The sequence below is a fragment of the Coenobita brevimanus genome, chromosome 94, assembly GCF_032717465.1.
Source record: "Coenobita brevimanus isolate Jiangsu-jjx chromosome 94, ASM3271746v2, whole genome shotgun sequence".
Taxonomy (NCBI): domain Eukaryota; kingdom Metazoa; phylum Arthropoda; class Malacostraca; order Decapoda; family Coenobitidae; genus Coenobita; species Coenobita brevimanus.
This window is the reverse complement of record NC_137047.1, coordinates 21,677,424-21,699,923: the sequence shown is the minus strand read 5'-3', so window position 1 is coordinate 21,699,923 and position 22,500 is coordinate 21,677,424. Positions and strand designations below refer to the sequence as shown.

At 41.7% G+C, this 22,500-nt stretch overlaps 1 protein-coding gene across 1 annotated transcript in view; it reads right to left on the bottom strand.

Annotated features, from left to right (window-relative positions):
* Positions 1-22,500, bottom strand: part of LOC145412851 (pyridine nucleotide-disulfide oxidoreductase domain-containing protein 2-like) — a 181,972-nt gene that overhangs the window by 87,928 nt on the left and 71,544 nt on the right. Inside the window, exon 5 of the mRNA XM_080282651.1 lies at positions 18,297-18,456. Within this exon, the coding sequence (XP_080138777.1) occupies positions 18,297-18,456 (160 nt within the window). The remainder of the gene's footprint in view (positions 1-18,296; positions 18,457-22,500) is intronic.

Below are 22,500 nucleotides of genomic sequence, written 5' to 3'. Positions count from 1 at the left end.
TTCATAATGGAGTATGTGCTTTCAATCTTGTAAGAAGGTATTTCGGGATGAGTATGGAGGTTTCGGGACAATTCGCAGTCACAACAAACACAAAACAATTCGCCTTCATTAATGAAGATAGCTATGGGTGACGCTAGAATATAATTCAAAGGCGACTACAGCGAGGAAGAAACAAGTTAATTATTGACTAAAGGTGCAACTAATAAATAATATCCAGAACCTACGCTACTGAACATAGACTTTGCTGGATCCCCCTGCAATATAGTTATTAAAGTATTGATTAATTAATAATAAGTATATTGATGAAAGTATTGATTAGTATATTTATAGAATGGCGGGGAGTCGTCCAGGGTGCGAATTGTTCTGAAGGGGAATCGTCCATGTTTTGACGGGGAATTGTCTGACGGCGAATTGTCTCGCAATCAGTATGGACATGGACTGTGTGATGGGCAGCATGGTGGACATAAGTGCAAGTTTTCAAATGTTAATAGAGTATTCGCGGAATTGAATTTTCGCGGGGGTTACAAGAACGTAACTACCGCGAAATATGCGGGATTCCTGTATATCTATATCTATTGCCGAAGCCTCTGTGGTACAGTGATAAAGTGCGCGTTTTCGTACACCGAAGAGCAAGGGTTCGCGCCCCTTCAGGGTAATAAACTATGGGAACGTTCTTCAAGCCACGTACTGCATTGGCGTACACAAGGGGTGCTGTGGTTGAACCAGTGTCGTATACTATAAAGTATGCTTGCACCTAGTCGGCTTGCGTGGGCTGATTACACTTAGTTCACAGACTACACACACATCCAAAGCCACTCCAACACCACAATTACACTTACAAGCCCTTCTCACCCTACATACAATCTCTACTGGACAGCCTAAGCCACTTGGTAGAGTTACATTGGCTGTATCGTCCCCACTTCAGTTGGGATAGGCCAATCCTGCAGTGGACACACAAACGGCTGATGAGATGAGATGAGACGAGATATCTATTGCCAGACGCCTTAATCCCGTAAGGGTTGGCCACAAACAAATCACCTCCATGTCGCTCTGTCCCCTGCCATTTCACTGCCCTGCTCCCAGCTCAAACCCCCCTCTCTCAAATACTTCTCCACTCCATCCCTCCATCTCATCCTTGGCCTCCCCCTCCCTCTCCCCCCCTCCACCTCACTCACATACACTCTCCTCATCAGTCTCTCACTCTCCATCCTCTCCACATGGCCAAACCACCTTAATGTGTTTCTCCTAACGCTTCCAATCACATCCACATCACAACGCTCCTTCACTTCATTTTTCAGTTTCTCTCTCCATGTGACTCCACATGCTCCTCTCAAATAACTCATTTCCACTGCTCTCACTCTTGACTTCTCTTCCTCCAACAAGGTCCAAGCTTCACTTCCATACGTTATGGTTGGTATCACAATACTGTCACATAGTAGCTTTTTCACTTCCATGCTCACTTCCCTGTTTCTTATCACCGCTTTCAAGGAACCAGCAACCTTTCTTCCCTGCTGCACACTTTCAAGCACTTCACCTTCTAAACTTCCATCCTTACTCATCACACTACCCAAGTACTTAAATGCACTCACATTCTCCATTTCCTCCCCATCCAATCTCACTGTACATTCACAGAGTTCACTTCTCTCGAAGACCATCACTTTACTCTTCCCCACATTCGCCTTTATATTCCTTTTCTTACACACTTTCCCAAACTCATCCACCAAGCCTTCCAGCTCCCCTTTGTCTTCCCTTAACAACACAGTATCATCTGCAAACAACAGTACAGGGAGTTTCTAAACACTGCCCTCTCTCACTAGGGCCTCTCCAACATCCACTGCCCTACCTTGTATCTCTTTTATCACCCCATCCATATACAGATTGAACAACTATGGAGACATGACACATCCTTGTTTCAATCCAACTTTCAAATAGAAAAATTCACTCAGTACACCATCCACACGCACTGCAGCCTTAGCACCCTCATACATACTTTTCACGGCCTTCAACAACTTCCCATCTACTCCATATATTCTTAATACTTTCCACACTCCTTGTCTATCCACCCTGTCATATGCTTTCTCCAAATCCAAGAAGGCTGCATACAATTTCTTTCCCTTCTCTAGAAACTTCTCCACTAAAGATCCACAAATGAATATCTGATCTACACAACCTGTTCCCTTCCTAAAACCTCCCTGTTCTTCTCCAGCTAATTCCTCTGTTATTTCCCTAACTCTATCAATAAGTATCCTACCATATACTTTTCCTATTACACTAAGAAGGCAAATGCCCCTATGATTATACAGTACTATATACAGTATATATATATATATATATATATATATATATATATATATATACAGTATACAGTACCCTCGCATCCAGTACGGTATTTTGTCAGATAGTACAGTACTACCATACTGGACTAAATCTGTACTGGACAAACAACAGACTTTATGAGAAAAATTAATAATGTGAGACAAGCCATGAAAAAGTGCCCCCAAAATTCAACTTAACTACATTTTCACATAGGTAAGATTTTACCAACCTTTAAGGCGATTGGTGACGGGCTTGGAGGGGAAGGGGGAGGGGTTTCCGAAGCTGTAGGAGATCATACTTACTGTAGAAGTGACTGTACCACAGCCAGGGTACTTACACCATGTCTGTGGCCACCTTCTTAAGGCTTTGCAGTGGTGAAAATGCTCTTGAAGCACGTACAGTATTCCAGTGTTGTGCTGCACTTACTATGGAGACATAGCTGTGAGTTATAATTGTTTAACACTGCACATTGTTAATTGCACCATGCCAGTATCAACGGACAAGTTTCAACCGCCAGTGTGCACTCCACACTTAAGCCTTTGCACTCTAAATTCTAATTTCTTAACACTGCACAACACTGTAAATTCCCGTGTGTTCAAGTGGTTAGATATTGCAGTTTATTCACTGTTTATTCAAAAAAAAAAAAAAAAAAAAAAAAAACGAGCACTTGTGGCATCCACTACGATAAACATCCTTCCGCCATCGAAGATAGGTAATAACTGTTGTGGTGACGGGGAATCACAGTTGCCATATTGCAACAGCCACATTACCAAACTCCTCAATTTTCATTATCAAATTTAACTTTTCATTACCAAATTCGTAAAGCTAGTATTTATTCTTCACTAATTATATATGCAAGTGGAAATACATGTAATCGCTCTCCTTATAATTAACAGCATGTTGATTATTTTCACGCTATGTAGGCCTGCAGATTAATCAGAGACAGAAGACAATCCACCATCTCCATCCTGTGTATCCTCATACATGTGAAAAATCCATTTGGCAATGCATTATTCTAATTCATTACCAAATGAATTTTTCATTACCAAATTGGCCCACATTTGGTAATGAAAAATATCAAATGGCAACCTGACAGGGGAGGGAGGAGGAAGAAAGGGGTGAAAGGGCCATGGTGTAACAGCTTCGGCACTGTGCGGCAATTTCAAATTATGGGCAGGAAAAAAGCTTTTTTTTTTTTTTTCGATTTCTGGGCAATTATGGGTATATAAGTCCTGGGACCAAAACATCCAGTAAGTGGGGATGTCTGGAAAGTGGGCGTCCAGAAAGTGGGAAGATTACTGTATGTATGTGTGTATATATATATATATATGATGAGAAATAGGGAGGTGAGTATGGAAGTTAAGAAGTCACTGCATGATGGTATTGTGATCCCTACCCTGACGTATGGAAGCGAGGCATGGAAACTGCAAGAGGGGAACAAGTCAAGAGTGAGAGCAGTGGAAATGAGTTACTTGAGAGGAGCATGTGGAGTGACGTGGAGGGACAGGTTGACGAATGAAGAAGTGAAGGAACGTTGTGGGGTAGATGTGGATGTGGTTGAAAAGATTAGGAGAAATACACTGAGGTAGTTTGGACATGTGGAGAGAATGGAGAATGAAAGACTGACTAAGAGGGTGTATGTAGGTGAGGTGGAGGGAGGGAGAGGGAGGGGTAGACCGAGGATGAGGTGGAGGGATGGAGTTGAGAGGTATATGAGGGAGGGGGGGGTGAGTTGGGGGGAGGGGAGTCAAATGGTGGGTGACAGAGTGACTTGGAGGCGTTTTGTCTGCGGCCACCCTTTGCGGGATTAGGGCGTCGGGCGATAGATAGATAGATAGATATGTATATATATATATATATCTATCTATCTATCTATCTATTGCCAGACGCCACAATCCCGTAAGGGGTGGCCATTTGACTCCGAGTTATTTGTTTTACAGGGAGGGGCACTAACCCTCCACCAACCCACTTGTTGACACGTAGGGAGCACGTATGGTTTGGTTATATGGTTACCACCCAGCGTTGTAAATGGTTTCTTGGCTTACAGGAAACCATTTGGCTTGTCACTCAATGTAAAGCCACCTGTAAAGAAAAGCAATAAGAAGTGACAGGAAAGATGGGAGAAATAGGAAGAGAGGAGGGCAGGCATAGAAAAAGAATGATAAAGGCTAAGGAAGGAGTAGGCAGCACTACATCAAGTGAGTGGATGATGGTCGCCACCACCTACCACAAATATATATATACTGTATATATATAATCCCTATACTATCTGGACACCCATTTTCCGGACACCCCACCTACCGGACATTGTGGGCCTGGACCTTCAGAACCCAAATATGGCCAAAAAAAAAAAAAAAAAAAAAAAAATCCCCCCCAAACCTTATTTTTTTTCCACCCGTAATATGAAATTGCCGCGAGGCACCAAACAGATGTTTACACCATAGCCCCTTAACCCCTTCCATCCTCCCTCTTCCCTCCTCCCCTGTCAGGGTTGCCATTTGGTAATTTTCATTACCAAATGTGGACCAATTTGGTAATGAAAAATTTGTTTGCTAATGAATCAGAATAATGCATTACCAAACGGATTCTTCACATGTATGAGGACACACAGGATGGAGACGGTGGATTCTCTGCTGTCTCTGATTAATCTGCTAGCCTAGATAGTGTAAAAATAATCAACATGCTATTAATTATAAGGAGAGTGATTACATTTATTTACACTTGTATATATAATTGGTGAAGCATAAATACTAGCTTAACGAATTAGGCAATGAAAAGTTAAATTTGGCAATTAAAATTGAGGAGTTTGGTAATGTGGCAGTTGCGATATGGCAACTCTGTTTCCCTGTCATCACCAACAGTTACTGCCTAACTTCAATTGTGAGTAGATGCTTATCGCAATGGAAGCCACACGTGCTCGTTTTTTTGTGAATAAACAGTGAATAAACTGCAATACCTTGCCACTAGACCACATGGGAATTTACAGTGTTGTCCAGTGTTAAGAAATTAGAATTTAGAGTGCAAAGGATTAACTGTGGAGTGCAAACTTGCAGTTGAAACTGGCGTGGTGCAATTAACAATGTGCAGTGTTAAACAATTATAACTCAGTGCAAAGAATTATTGTAAGTGCAGCACAACACTAGATTAATGTACGTGCTTCAAAAGCATTTTCACCACTGCCAAAGTCTTTAGAGAAGGCAGCCACAGATGTGCTGTATGTACCCTGGCTGTGGTACAGTCACTCCTAATTCCTCATTCTTTGGTTCCTTTTCATTTATTTCATGCTTTATGTCCATTATTGGTGTGAATAGGGTCTTAAATAGGTTTAAATAGGTGCTATGCATATCCGGTAGGGAGTTATTTAGGTGGCTTTCAAAGTTAGGCTGGGTTAGGGTTCTTAAGTACCAGTCCAGGAGCCAGGGGCCGACTTTCCGGACTGGACCACTTTCCAGACATGCCTTTAGCTCTATTACATCGGATAGTGGAGGGATTTATATATACATATATATATATATACATATATATATATATACATATATATATATATATATATATATATATATATATACATATATATATATATATATATATATATATATATATATATATATATATATATGTATTGAGCCTCTGTGGTATATATATATATATATATATATATATATATATATGGAGCCTCTGTGGTATATATATATATATATATATATGGAGCCTCTGTGGTACACTGGTAGAGTGTGCGTTTCGTATACGGGTGAGTCAGGGTTCGCGCCACACCAAGGTAAAAAAGTCTGGGAGTGTTCACCCGGCCACGTAATGCATTGGCAGACACAAGGGGTGCTGTGGTTGAACCAGTGTCGCTTACTATAATGTATGCTCGCACCCAGTTGGCTTGCGCGGGCCGATTACACTTGGTTCACAGACTACACACTCATCCAAAGCCACTACAACACTACAATTACACTTACAAGCACTTCTCACCCTACATACGATCTCTACCAGACAGCCTAAGCCACTTGGTAGAGATACATTGGCTGTATCGTCCCGACTTCGGTCGAGATAGGCCGGTCCTGCAGTGGATACTCAAAACGGCTGATGATGATGATGATGATGATGATATATATATATATATATATATATACAGTAGCACCTCTTTAATCCAGACCCCTTTAATCCGGATTTCTGTTAATCCGGACAAAATTTAAAAATAATAAGCTCGAAAAATATGTTGAAAGAAATTCTAAAGTCATTTTTAGTATCGACGCGGAAAGCGATCGTCATTCGTTTAGTCTCGGATCACGCTAGGTCGCAACATGGGCGCCTGTTTAAACACACGCTAGCATTCGTTCCATCAACTAGTTCACCAACCATTTATATTTTTATGCTGTATTTCAAAAGTTAATCCTCCTTACCATGCCCCTTAATGCAAGTGTAGCTTCTGCAATGAATAAAGGTGTTAAAAGGAGGAGTTTGCTTACACAAAAATGGGTCAGAATATTCTGCAGTGTTTAATGATTACTGTAGGTTATTTTTTGTACTTAAATGTGCTTTACTTGTACATCAAACATTAGCTTCTTGCCCATATGGGTGTTATCAATATGCCAAAGATGACAATGTATTTTTTGCCTACATAAGTTTTATTTTCACTCCAAATATTACAGTTAATTAATTAATTATTTTTTTTGCCTACACGGGCCTTAGTCACTTACTAAATTTAAAATGTAGGCTAGTTTCTTGTCATGGCCTTACCTGTAAATTATGCAATACAAAACTATCGTACATGATTAGTTTTGTTATTTTAGTACTGGTATCCTTTCATCTTTTGCAGTTACGTAGGGTTGACATATGCCACATATGTTAATAATTAACAAACATACCATATGTAGATAGAGTTTGGTATGAACTGGAGATTACCCTGATGGTCCGGACAATCTGCTAATTCGGACAACCCTTCCCCCCATATAGTCCGAATGAGAGAGGTTCTACTGTATATATATATATATATATATATATATACAGTATATATATATAAATATAAATAAAGAGAGAGAGAGAGAGAGAGAGAAAAAGAGAGAGAGAAAGAGAGAGATTTTATATATAAATACAGTAATCACTCTAATATCCGGACGCCCAATATCCGAACATCCCCACTACCCGGACATAATCGTCCTGGGATCCAATATTCCCAAAATGGTCCGAACCCCCCCCCCCAAAAAAAAAAAAATTCCCGCCTGTAATTTGAACTTGTTGTAAGTAGGCAGAATGTTTCATACTGTACTTTTTTCCATACTATACTTACTTCATTTCACTCTTTAATGTCCTTTATTGGTGTGAATAGGGTGTTAGGAGCTATGCATGTGCAGTAGGAATGTGTTTTTCTGAGTTAGGCTAGGTTAGGGTCCATAAGTACCAGAATGTTTATTAATGTATGAACATACTTCTAAACCCTCATTTTATGTTTCTTTTGCATTTATTTCAGTCATTTATGTGTCTTATTGGTGTGATCTGGGTCTTAAATACGTACTATGCATGTCCAGAGGGAGTTGTATAGGTGTTTCTCTGAGTTAGGGTCCATAAGTACAAGTCCATAAGCTGGGGCCCAATATCCGGACAGAACCAATATCCGGACCTACCTATGGCTCTATTACATCGGATATTGGAGTAATTACTGTATATATATATATATATATATATATATATATATATACATATATACTCTCTCTCTCTATATATATATACATACATATATGTGTATACAGTATATATATATATCTATATCTCTCTATACGAACAGCCGGAGAGAGAGGACGTCCCAGGCATCGCTCCTGACCTTGAGTAGTTTCAGGAATTTTGTCTGTCCTGTCTCCTAGGGTCTTTCTTTAAATTTAAAATAATGAAAGTTGGTAGACTACCAAAAATGTAAAGATTTGTTGGCAATAGTATACATGAATGTTTGTGGCTTATTGGTAACAGCTGTTTAGGTACTTGATCGGTACGTTAAAGATGGCCGAAAATGTAAACAATGAGGGAATGGAATTTCAAGGATTTGATGCTAATACTAATGTCATGGACCTAGTGAAAACATTAATTATGAGGATTAGTGAACTCGAAAAAAAGTAGAGAATCTAGTGATAAAGGATGTGTCAGGAAATACGGAAACCACCATACAGAGTCTAATCCAGTCCAACGAATCAGCCAATGAAGAGATTAAGAATTTGAAGCGGGAAAATGTTGAACTGAGGAGGAAACTTGAAGAGAGTACTAATAAAACGGAGAAGGTGAGTAATGTACTAGAAGAACACAAGGCAAAGTGGGCACACGTAGAGGAAGAACAGAAAGAAGTGGTCAGCTTAAGAGAGATCATCCAGGAAGAAAGGGAAATGAACAAGAAAGAAATGGAAGAAAATGTAGTGAAAATACTGAAGAAAAAAGAGAAAATAGTGAGAGAAACTGTAGAAAGGAACAGATGTGTGATAGTATTTGGAAACAGGGAAGAGGAAGAAAAGGTTAGGTTCGCAAGACTCGAGAGAGACACGAACATGGTGAGAGGAATATTAGGCAAGATTGACCCCGAAGGAAACAAGTGGGTAAAAGAAATTGAGGAAGTAAGGAGGATAGGGCCTTATAAGAAAGGGGAAACAAGACCAATGAGAGTCAAGTTTACATCAGAAAGTGTAATAAATGAGATACTTAAAGTGACCTGGAAATTAAGCAAAGAGGCGGGGATGGAAAATATTATAATAAGAAAAGATCTGAATGAAGAAGAAAGAGAAGCTTTAAAATCATTAAAGGAAGAAGTAAAGGAAAAAAATGATAAGAGGACAGAGGAAGAACGTAATACTTTTTTTTGGAGAGTATTGGATATGAAAGTAAGGAAATGGTATTTAAGGAAATAGAAGTGAAGGAAATTAGGGGGGATGGTTGTGAAAGATCAGAAGTTGAGGAAGTGGTACGGACAGAGAGTAGGAGAGAAGAGGGTATTAATAATGTCAAAAATAATTTGAAGGTGATATATACTAATGTTGATGGTTTCATATCGACAAGGATCAAAATTAATGATTTCTTGAGAGAACATGAACCTGATGTCATGTGCTTTGTAGAGACCAAATTAAGAGAACATGAACCTGATGTCATGTGCTTTGTAGAGACCAAATTAAGAGAAGATATTGATGTTCATTTGGGAGATGGTAAATACAAACTGTGGAGAAAAGACAGAAAAGAAAAAAAGGGAGGAGGAGTGATGATAGCAGTGAAGAACAACATAAATGTAGATACTGTGGAAATGGGAGAAGGCAGGGCTGAAGTGATATATATGAAATTAGAAACTGGAGAGAATGTTAAGAGAGATATGGCGGTAGTGTATGTTCCCCCAAAGACGAGAGCATGGAAGGATGACGAATACCATGAGATGTTGTCAGATATGGCTAGCTACTTGCAAAAAATAATTGAGAAAAGCAATAATATAATTTTGGTGGGTGACTTTAATTGTAAAGAGGTGAACTGGGAGGAATGGTACTCGGGAGGCGGCGAGGATTCGTGGGGTACTATGTTATTAAATATAATAATGAATAATGTGATGACGCAGTGGGTCAAAGAAGAGACACGGTTTCGAGGTGAGGACACACCAGCAAGGTTAGATTTACTGTTCACCAAAGAACCTGATGTAATAGAATCATTGGAATATCTCTGTCCTTTGGGAAAAAGTGATCACGTGGTCATTGAGTTCCAGATGTTAATAGGAAACGTCGAGCCAAGAGACGAGCTTCATAGACAGGGAAGATACAACTTTGGCAAAGCAAATTTTACAGGATTGAGAAACTTTTTTGAAAATGCGGATTGGAGAAAATTCAGAGAAACAAGAGAGATACAGAGGAAGTGGGATATCTTTCTAGACCTCTATAATTTGGGAGTGGAAAAATTTGTACCAAGAGTAAGAGGGAAAGAAAACAGGAAAAAGGAGTGGTTTAATAGAAGGTGTATGATAGCCAAAAAAGAGAGAGATAAGGCGTGGAACAATTGGAGAAAGAGAGGTAACGACAGAACAAAGGAAGAATATAAAAGAACAAGAAACGAATACACAAGAATACGTAGGGAAGAAGAAAGGAATTTTGAAAAAGGTATAATTGACAAATGCAAGGATGAACCCAAACTGTTTTATAGATTTGTTAATGGCAAACTGAAACAAAAGGAAGGAATCACCAAGCTGAAAGTAGATGGAGAGGTCTTTAATGATGCGGCAATGCAAGTAGAAATAATGAACAAACGTTTCCAGTCAGTTTTCACTAAAGAAAAGGAGCTTGTGGAAGGGGAGGGAGTGATTAGAAATGTTCCGGTGATGAAAGATATAAAAGTGGAGGTGCAGGAAGTGTATAAATTACTGGAAACTCAAGATGTAAGGAAAGCCCCAGGACCTGATGGAATTTCTAATTGGGTACTGAAGGAATGCAGAGAAGAACTGGCGGATAAAATTCACAGCTTAATTGTATGCTCACTGGAAGAGGGGAAAGTGCCAAAAGAATGGAAGAGGGCAAATGTGGTACCAATTTACAAGGGAGGAAACAGGGAAGAACCCTGAATTATAGACCAGTGTCTCTAACCAGCATGGTCGCAAAATTGTGTGAGAGAATCCTGAGGGACAGATGGATAAAATATCTGGAAGAGATGAATATTTTGGCTGAATGTCAGTTTGGATTCAGAAGTGGAAGGTCATGTGTTTCAAACTTGTTGAGCTTTTACTCAAGAGCGATTGATGTGGTACAGGAGAGAGATGGTTGGGTGGATTGTGTGTACTTAGACTTAGAGAAGGCCTTTGACAAGGTACCTCATAAGAGACTAATGTGGAAACTAGAATATATAGGAGGACTAAAGGGGAAACTTCTGGAATGGATGAGAGACTTTTTGAGAGACAGACAAATGAGGACAGTAATAAAGGAAAAGATGTCTGGATGGAGGGAAGTAACAAGTGGAGTCCCTCAAGGCTCAGTGTTGGCGCCAGTAATGTTCCTGATTTATGTAAATGATATGGTAGATGGAGTGAACAGTTATGCGAGTCTGTTTGCTGATGATGTAAAGATCTTGAGGAAGATAGAGGTTGAGGAGGATTGTAAAATACTGCAGGAGGATTTGGATAGGATACACAATTGGAGCCGGACGTGGGAAATGAAATTTAATGTAAAGAAATGTAAAATATTGGAAATGGGTAAAAGTACCAGGAGACCATCACTAAATTATTTTTTGGGTAATGAATTAATCACAAAAAGGAGAGAAGAGAAAGATTTGGGAGTGCTGGTCCAAGATAGTTTGTCACCAGAAAAGCACATTAACAAGATAGTTGGAGAGACTTATAAGCTCTTGACTAACATAAGAGTAGCATTTCATTATATGGATGAGGAAATGATGAAAAAATTGATAGTGGCCATGATCCGCCCCAGGTTAGAATATGCAGCGGTAGTGTGGTCCCCACACAAAAAGAAAGATATAAACAAGATTGAGAGAATACAAAGAACAGCAACCAAGATGGTCCCCAGTCTGACAGACCTGTCATACAGAGAGAGGCTGGAAAAACTGGATTTGCCTTCGTTAGAGGAAAGGAGAAAGAGGGGAGACATGATTGCGGTGTTCAGGACCATGGTGGGAGTAGATAAAATTGACAAAGAAGATCTGTTTGTATGGGATAAGAGAGCAACAAGAGGACATGGAATGAAATTGAAAAAGTCAAGCTGCTTGAAGGATATCAAGAAATATAGCTTTCCTTACAGAAGTATAGACTTATGGAATAGCCTGGACAAAGAGATCGTCCAGTCTAAAAACATAAACGAGTTTAAAGTTAAATTCGACTTATTGAGAAACAGCGACGGAAACCCACGAGCATAGTACATTCCGTATATATCACAATTAGGTATATTCTTAAATATTTGGAACGACTTAGACAAAGAGGTGGTGCATGAGAAAAACATTCATGTGTGTAAAGGTAGACTTGATAAATGTGGATATGGAGACAGGACAACACGAGCATTGCTCAATTCCTGTATACTACAAATAGGAAAATACAAATAGGTAAATACACACATGGATATAGATATATATATGGAAGGAAGCGGAAGTCAGGGTTAGAGAGAGAGCAGGCGAACGGACAATCGTGAGTGGTATACCCTTTCTCAGGAAACGTGAGGGAGAGAATTTTACAAAGCCTTTGCCAAAATCGGAACACGAGTGACTGTGTGAAGGATTAAGAGGTCCCCTCGGGATTCAGTTAAGACCTGGCATGCAACTCTTTATAATGTTTTGGCACTATAGTATCCCTGACCAGATACAGTATCATGATAATTATTTTGTTAATTTGTAATACATATATTGTTACATGTCATAAGTTACTACACACTGTATAATATTATTCTTTCTTATTATCATTTTTACTGACAGGCATACGTGTCAGGCCTTTACATCACTGATAGTTTATTTGCCTTACTGTTGCATTAGCACTGCAAATGAGGTTATTATACTGTTCATTCCAAGGTATGGCTACAGGAAGAACTAATGCAGTGGAGGTTGTCACTGAACAAGGACGTATCATTGGCCTGTGGGAGGGAGGAATGGCGACGAATGATATAGCGCGTACTACAGGCGCGTCACAACGGACCGTTCAACGGTGGATTAAGCGATACCAGGAAGAGGGCTCTACATACCAAACCGCAATCAGGAAGGCCGTGGGTAACCACACCTCAGCATGATGCTCTTCTTATCAGGACTGTGCAAAATCAACCTTTAGCATCAGTAGTCCAGCTCAGTCAAGACCTGCAATTCCGTTTCCACCCTTCCACGTTATTAGAGTGGGTCCACAGAGCAAAGATTCACTGCTATACCCTGGCCCATAAAGAAAAATTACCGCAGCAACACATGGAAGGTCGTCTTGGCTTTGCCTTACGATATCTACAAGCTGAAGAATCATTTTGGGAAATTGTTATCTTCATAGATGAAAAGTATTTCACATCAGTCGAAGCACGAGCACGGCACTGCTGGAGACCACGAAACACCCGACATCATGAACATCATATTCAAGAAATAGGTAAGAGTGGAAGAGTGGGTGTAAATTTCTGGGGATGGTGGTGGGCGCATGGTCCTATATTTCTTTACGATGCCACTAGTGAATACATACAAACATATAAACATCCGTTACACTACTCCTGTTACCCTGTGTTCATTTTCAAGAGCTGACAATTTATACTAGATTTAATGATGTCAAGACAGATCCTGCTTAACCCTTCAAGACCGATGCCACACGATCGTGCTTTAGTGTAATTTGACACGCCACCCTATGCTGTACGATTGATAAAGACACACAAAGAACTGGGGGAGGGTAACTCTGCCCCTTTGGTGATACATATAGGATCAGACCAATAAGAGCTAGAGTGTCTGGGGTGGTATGGCATGATTGGCCCCCTAAGGTGGGGGAGAAGGAACTCCCCCTCCCCCACCACGGTCACTTTATCTCCCTCAGCCCCATTGCGTCATCTCCACATTGTCCCCTCCCAACCAACCTTACCCCACCACACCCCCTAGCACGGTGTGTGTGCATAGCAACCCTTCTCCCCTCTCCCTCCTCCCCCTCCCTCCTCCCCTATCCCTCCATCCTCCTCCCCCCTCCAGCCATACACGCTCCACCTCCACTTTTTGCCTGGCTTGTTTTGTTGCTATGGGCATATGCCACACTGACATTTCATGCCTAGGGAACACTTCACATTGACATTAGTTATGCACATATAATTATTTACCATAAATAATGCATTTTCTATACATTTTTTGTTTTCACCCATGGGGGATTGGTAACTTTTTTCCATTTTTGACGGGTGATTGTGCGATAACTATTTGGTCAATCTCGCTGAAACATACATTTTCAGGTGTGTATATTCAGTCTCTTGAAATGTGGAAGAAAAATTTTTCCCTTGGTGAAAGTCGAAAAATCGACCCTGTTTTGCAACTGGAGGGACAAACCTGCTGAGCGAATTGCGTACTTTAGGGGTTAAGGAAATCTAACATTAGTATTGGTGTTGTGACAGCACAACATCGGTAAGGAAATATATTTAATTACAGTAATCACTCTAATATCCGGACGCCCAATAACCGAACATCCCCACTAACCGAACCTTATCGTCCTGGGATCAAACATTCCCAAAATGGTCCGAAAATCCAAAAATATTATAAAAAAAAAAAATCGATTTTTTGCCGTCCGTAATTTGAACTTGCCGCGCGCGCCGCGTGAGAGCATTGTTTTGGTTCGTCATTCCTCCGACGTTCGATAGAGCGCCGCTGCATCCTCCCCACTTCCCGCCTGTCTCTCACCACGACTGGACCTACGCTCTTCGCAATGGCTGCCCACGTGCTCGCTTTTGTGGTGGTGCCGTACTTGCTGCAAGGCCTCCTGCTGCTCTCTGCCCTCCTCTTAGTGTGTGTGATGATGGCCCCGCCTCCTGAGAAAAGGAAGAGAGTGGTGTTGACTCTGGAGAAGAAACGGGAGATATTGGAGAAAGTTGATGCGGGTTGGTCTTCTTCACGCATTCTCCGCGAGTTTAACCTGGCCCGGTCGACTTTGTTCGATATCAAACGTTCCCGAGACAAACTCATGCAGTACACGGCTGACTTCTCGTCGAGAAGCAAACGCAACGTGGAAAGGAAGGTTATGTTTACCCCCAAGTTTGCAGAAATCGACCGATCCACGTTGATTTGGTACCGACAGAAACGTGCAGCTGGTGTGATGGTACGTGGAACGGAGCTGAAGGCTGCTGCTGAGAAGTTTGCAAGGCTTCACGACGCCCTAGACTTCAAGGCATCCGAGGGTTGGCTCTTCGCGTTCAAGTTGCGACATGGCCTTACTAACCGTAAAGCACATGGCGAAGCATTGGAAGCTAACGAGGATGAAGTTGACGAGTTTCGGCACAAGGTGAAAGGCTTGATTGACAGGGGGGGCCTCACTCTCGGTCAAGTCTATAACGCAGACGAAACTGGCCTATTCTATCGCTCGCTGCCAACGAACACTCTAGCCGATGAGATGGAGAAGCATGTACCTGGCCGCAAGCTTTCTAAGGAACGGATATCTGCTTTGTGTTGTGCCAATGCTAACGGCATGCACCGGCTTAAGCCCGTTATTGTTGGCCGTGCAAAGCAGCCTCGGTGCCTTCGTGGGGTGATGGATGTCCTTCCTGTCGTATGGTACCATTCTTTGAAAGCATGGTTCACAGCTGTGATTTTCAAGGACTGGTTTCACCGTCACTTCATCAAGGAGATCATCCAGTACCAGACGAAGACACTGGGAATCCCTCACGACCAGGTAAAGGCTCTCCTTCTCCTCGACAATGCACCTGCCCACCCGTGCGACAAGGACTTGGTTGCTGAGAATGGCCGTATTAGGTGCATGTTTCTGCCACCTAATACGACTGCTCTCATTCAACCCATGGACCAAGGAGTGATCGTGGCAACAAAGCGCCTGTACCGTCGGAAGTTCCTGGACGAGGTGATGGTTGTTCTCGAGGACGAGGATGAGCGCAGGGAAGGACGTGACACTCGAGGCAAGCGGACTTTGGAAAACCTTTGCCGCTACAACATCAAGTCTGCGCTGTACAACTGGGCTAGTGCATGGAAGGAAGTCCCTGTGAAAACTCTTGAAAATGGTTGGTCTCGTCTGCTTCTCGGAACAGATGTGGAGTACGATTTTCTAGGGTTTGACGTGGATGACTTCCATGCACGGCTATGTACGCACGGCGACGATGTTGATGTGGACGATGTTCGTGAGTGGTTGGACAACGACGAGGGCGATCCTGGGTATCAGACGTTGTCTGATATCGAGATCGCGTCTTCAGTTGCTGGTGTCAGTCCCGAACTTGAAGATTCCAACGACGAAGGCGATGATGATGCGGACTCCTCTCAGCAGGACACTACTCCAGCCATCCCCAAGCTGAGCGCACTCCGGGAACATCTAGAGTTCATCCTAGACTACCTGGAACACCCGGACTGCGACAGGGAGATGAGGCCCTTGGGACTCGTGGAGGAAGTGCGTGCTTTCCGGCAGAGCATCATCAATCGCCAGAATCGTCGGTCCTTGCGTCAGTCAACGATTGACAGTTTTTTGAGGCCCGTGACCCCCGCTGTGCCAAGCCCTGGTTCCACTCCGTTGCCTCCCCAAGACAGGCCCTCATGCTCCGAGCCACAGCCCAGCACATCAGCTACAGTGGAGTCACCGCTCGATGTGAGTTTGCGGCTTTCTTCAGAGTCTTCTGTAGTCGGTACGCCATCACCACGACCCACCGATGCACCCCTTGGTCGCCTGCCAGTGATACTCTCGGACTCTGACAGTGAATAAACAGCAAGAACTTCTCCACTAGACCACACGGGAATTTTGAGTGTTGTGCAGTGAAAAAAACGGTGTGTTGTGTTAAGGTTTTCGAAATGAGAGAAAAGACTCAGTGGAAACAAAATTTAACGTAACTAACCTTCTTTGTTTTGGCTTTAGAAATTTTGAAAAGATTGGGAAAAGTTAATGTGCAACACTAAAGTTAACTGGAACATTATTTGGACTAAAGTGAACACTGTGAAGAGAACGGACTTCTGTGTGTTATTGACTAAGTTCAGTGCAAGACTTCAGGAAGAGTGTAATGCAAGTGCTTCAGGAAATCGTTCTTACTGTCAGAGTCCGAGAGGAGGCGGTTATTCATCGAGGTGGCCAGGGACTTGCTGTAAGTAACCAGAATGTTTCATATTGTACTTTTTTCCATACTATACTTACCAGAATGTTTCATACTGTACTTTTTTCCATACTATACTTACCTCATGCATGTGCAGTAGGAATGTGTTTTTCAGAGTTAGGCTAGGTTAGGGTCCATAAGTACCAGAATGTTTATTGATGTATGAACATACTTCTAAACCCTCATTTTATGTTTCTTTTGCATTTATTTCAGACATTTATGTGCCTTATTGGTGTGATTTGGGTCTTAAATAGGTGCTATGCATGTCCAGAGGGAGTTGTATAGGTGTTTCTCTGAGTTAGGGTCCATAAGTACAAGTCCATAAGCTGGGGCCCAATATCCAGACGAAACCAATAACCGAACCTACCGATGGCTCTATTGATACGGATATTGGAGGGGTTACTGTAATTACTGTATATATACCATGGAAGCACTAATTATGAGTCCCAAAATATAAATTATGATGCAACTTGGATTAATGATGACTGTTACAAAAATGGTAGCTGTCACACTATTTACTTGATAAAGGAAAGAAGCATGCATTCTACAATATCCTACTCCCTCCCGAGTCTCCGCACTATACCCACTGCAACCCTATATCCCCTCCTCTCCCCCACCTGTCATACCTCACACCGTAGTGCGCCATCTGATGGCAGGAAAATGCTCTCTATTAGCAGATCTCATCATCAGATCTATGAATCTCACTCTCCCCAGTGAAGCAGGAGAGGCGACAGGACTTTAGCATGTGACTATACCTTGTTGGAATGACAGAAGTCAAGAGTGAGAGTAGTGGAAATGAGCTACATATCTGAAGGGAGAATGTGGAGTTACATGAGGAGACAGAAAGACAAAGGAGGAAGTGAAGAAGCACTGTGGTGTGGACATGGATGTGATAGAAAATATTAGGAGAAATACAATAAGGTCGTTTGGTCATGTGGAGAGGATGGAGAGTGAGAGACTAATGAGAAGAGTGTGTGTGAGTGAGGTGGAGGGGGGGCGAGGGAAGTGGAGGCCAAGGATGAGATGGAGGGATGGCATGGAGAGGTATCTGAGAGAGGGGTGTGTGAGCTGGGGTTAGGGCAGCAGAATGGAGGGGAACCAGGTGACATGGAGGTGATTTGTTTGTGGCCACCCCTTACCGGATCAGGGCGTCTGGCAATAGATAGATAGGGAAACAGACAAAATTTTAAATTATATGTAATTTTACCTTCCTTACTAAAAATCTATCTGGAGGAAATTAAAACTGACCCACTGCCTGGTGTAGAAGGGCTGATCATGCTTCCAATGACACTGCTAGTAGCCAATGTGGCCTTAAGTGGTTCAGATTCCAGCCAGCGGTCCAGGATCTTAGTGGTCGGGGCCGTTATTAGCTCCAAGAACTGAGGAAAGTCCTTCCCAAGCGTGGAGGCTGGGGACAAACATTGAGGTTTAGTATCATATGCTCCATATGTAAACATACTGTACTTGCATATGAAGAATTTGAGATACAGTTACAAAATACAATTTACTCTAGTATCTTAGACCATGCTTAACATCAACAATACTGTAATAAATTTACCCGAGGAGTGCGATAGGCCCCATTTGGGCCTTGACAGATTCAAAAGCGATAGGCCTCAAATTAGTGTGATTTTCAAAGGCGTACCAAAACCACGCCACATTTTTTTTTTTTTTTTTTTTTTTTTTTTTTTTTTTTTAATGCGAGGAAGAAGGAACCAAAGGCCATGAGCCCGCAGTAACAGTTCCCTCCAAGAGAAAAACAAAATACAATAGAGAGCCAAATTCAAGATCCGATCATTTTGAGATGCCTGGACACACTGCGTTTGAAAGACTGGAGATCATAAGCAGGAGGAAATACAGACAGAGGGAGACAGTTCCAGAGCTGACCTGTTGCATGAATGAAAGACTGGGAGTAACGGTTAACTCTTGCATTAGAGAGTTGGACAGAAAAGGGATGAGAGTTTGATGCCAGACATGGAGTAGGTGGTTGAAATTTGTATGGGAAATAGGGGCAGGTGGCAACTCTTGATACTACCTGCACGCAACCCCATACATGCTCAGAATACGTGCGGACACCATGAAGCGCGCAGGGAGAGAGAGAGAGAGAGTTATGAGTGAACTGAATGGTCATTTCTAGTAGTCTGAGAGAGAGAAAGAGAGAGAGAGAGAGAGAGAGCGAGTTATGAGTGAACTGAACGGTCATTTCTAGTAGTCTGAGAGAGAGAGAGAGAGAGAGAGCAAGTTATGAGTGAACTGAACGGTCATTTCTAGTAGTTTGAGAGATAGAGAGAGAGAGCGAGTTATGAGTGAACTGAACGGTCATTTCTAGTAGTTTGAGAGAGAGAGAGAGAGAGAGAGAGAGTTACAAGTAAATTGAATGGTGATTTCAAGTAGTTTGAGAGAGAGAGAGAGAGAGAGAGAAAGAGTAACGAGTATATTGTAAGGTCATCTCTAGTAGTTTGAGAGAGAGAGAGAGAGAGTGAGAATGGGTTGATGATACAGTAAACACAAGTGGTCCATGCCCAAGGCCATGGTAAATATAGACTGTCTTTCCCGGACAATGCCCTTCCTCACCTCACTCACCACGAGTGGTTGAGTTGCTTGCACCACCAGCTGTTCATCTTCTGACCATTTTATCTCGCCACCACGTGCCTTTACGTTGTCATATATATATGGTATATAAATATATATATATATATATATATGTATATATATATAGGAGCCTCTGTGGTACAGTGGTAAAGTGTGCGTTTTTGTACACTGAAGAACGAGGGTTCGCGCCCCACCAGGATAATAAACTTTGGGAGCGTTCTTCTGGCCACGTACTGCATTGGCGGACATCAGGGGTGCTGTGGTTGAACCAGTGTCGCATACTGTAAAGTATGCTTGCACTCAGTCTGCTTGCTCGGGCCAATTACACTTGGTTCACAGACTACACACACATCCAAAGCCACTCCAACACTACAATACACTTACAAGCACTTCTCACCCTACAAACAGTCTCTACCAGACAGCCTAAGCCACTTGGTAGAGATACCGTACATTGGCTGTATCGTCACCGCTTCGGCTGGGATAGGCCGGTCCTGCAGTGGACACTCAAACAGCTGATGATATGAGATGAGATGATATATATATATATATACACAGCAAACTCGCCCGGAACACGTTCCTGCCGAACGCGCTAGCAGTTATAAAAGAATAGTGCTGGGATATGTATAAGATAACGTAAGATTAAAGAACCATTACGAAAACTATATATTTACGCAAGAGAGGCCTTTGATAGGCCAAATCCTCGAACATCAGCTCAGCACGCATGGTTTGTTTTGATCACGTGATGTGATTCGCTGTTCTGCTTTTCCTCAGTGCTGTATTTGTAAGTTAAATATTTACAGTACAGTACTCCCGCATTTTTTGCGGATTTTTTGTCTACGGTTTTGCCCTCTCGCGGATTTTCTTAGCATTAATAAGTTCAACTAAAATATCCTTGAATATACAGAAAACAAAAAATTTGAAATTCCCGCAGCTTCCAATTGTAGCGCGGTAAACTCACGCCACCCTCTGTAGTCTGTCCCTTTCCCGCGGCCCCTCTGCCAGTGTTACCATATCTAGCATAATTTTATTCTTTTAGCATAATTTTGATCAAATTTTCGAGTCTGGAATATTTTTTAGCATATTAGAAGTTTTAGAATCATTCTAGCATAACAGAGAATGGAATGGAATATTTTTGGAATAATTTTATAAAAGCTACAAATCAGAGAGAGAGAAAGAGAGACAGAGAGAGAGAGAGAGAGAGGGAGAGACGAATAAGGTAAGATGTTTGAATAGTTGGTTACTTTCAGTTTGGGCTTGGTTGGGTTGGATTAGGTTAGGTTAGGTTGGATTAGGTTAGGTTAGGTTTTAGGTTAGGTTAGGTTTTAGGTTAGGTTCGGTTTGGTTCGGTTAGGTTAGGTTAGGATAAGTTTGAGCTTTGTACTTTACCCATGAAACCTAGGTTTTTCCGATGGATTTTGGTATGATTCTTTCGATTTTCAGCTTCATTTCAGTCGGAAATGACCATTTTCTGTGTTTCCCCCCCTCCCTATAACCTCCGATTCCCCAAAGCTCCCCCATTATTGCAGGGGGATGGGGGGGGGTCATATCTCAAAATCTGGTTATTTCTGACGGAAATGATGCTCAAAATCGAATGAATCACATCAAAATCCATCAGAAAAACGTAAGTTTCGTGGGAAAAAGCAGTATGGGCACAAAACCGATATTTATCCTCTTACTGTATGTAGGTTCATTTTAATATTTTCATAGTAAACAATACATAATTGATATGTTGCACGAATATGTATAGAATTTTATCATTTAGCTTCAAGTTAGCATAATTCATTTTTTACTTGGAACAAATTTGCTCAATCTAGCATAATTTTTTCATTGCCCTAGCATAATTTCGTTGTTTGGATATGGCAACACTGTTCTCTGCCCCGCAGTCCTCAGTCCACGCCTGACTGCCTTACGTGTCTGTTGTACTTGTAACCGCAGTATGATACGAGCCTCTTGACTCCCACTTGCTTTCCACATGGCCCCAGGACGTAAGCCAGCCTCACCAAAGGCTAATAATACAATTAGTAAGAACTCCAAAGTGACAAAACGATCAAGAAAAGTTATGACCTTAGCAGAGAAGATTGTGTTACTGGACAAGCTAAGAAACGACCGTGCGAGTGTTTGCTATCACCAGTTAATGCATCTTTTTATTTTGTACTGTTTTGTGAATAAATGTGTAGATAATTGTGTATTACAGTACGGTGTTTACGTTTTTCCTTCATAATGGAGTATGTGCTTTCAATCTTGTAAGAAGGTATTTCGGGATGAGTATGGAGGTTTCGGGACAATTCGCAGTCACAACAAACACAAAACAATTCGCCTTCATTAATGAAGATAGCTATGGATGACGCTAGAATATAATTCAAAGGCAACTACAGCGAGGAAGAAACAAGTTAATTATTGACTAAAGGAGCAACTAATAAATAATATCCAGAACCTACGCTACTGAACATAGACTTTGCTGGATCCCCCTGAAATACAGTTATTAAAGTATTGATTAATTAATAAGTATATTGATAAAAGTATTGATTAGTATATTTATAGAATGGCGGGGAATCGTCCAGGGTGCGAATTGTTCTGAAGGGGAATCGTCCATGTTTTGACGGGGAATTGTCTGACGGCGAATTGTCTCGCAATCAGTATGGACATGGACTGTGTGATGGGCAGCATGGTGGACACAAGTGTAAGATTCAATTGTTAATAGAGTATTCGCGGAATTGACTTTTCGCGGGGGATACAAGAACGTAACTACCGCGAAATATGCGGGATTACTGTACTGTTCTGGTAAGTTTATGTGCAAGTTAAAGTATTATTAAATAACGTTCAAGCAAGAAATAAAGTCTTATAACCAGTTTTCTGATGGGAG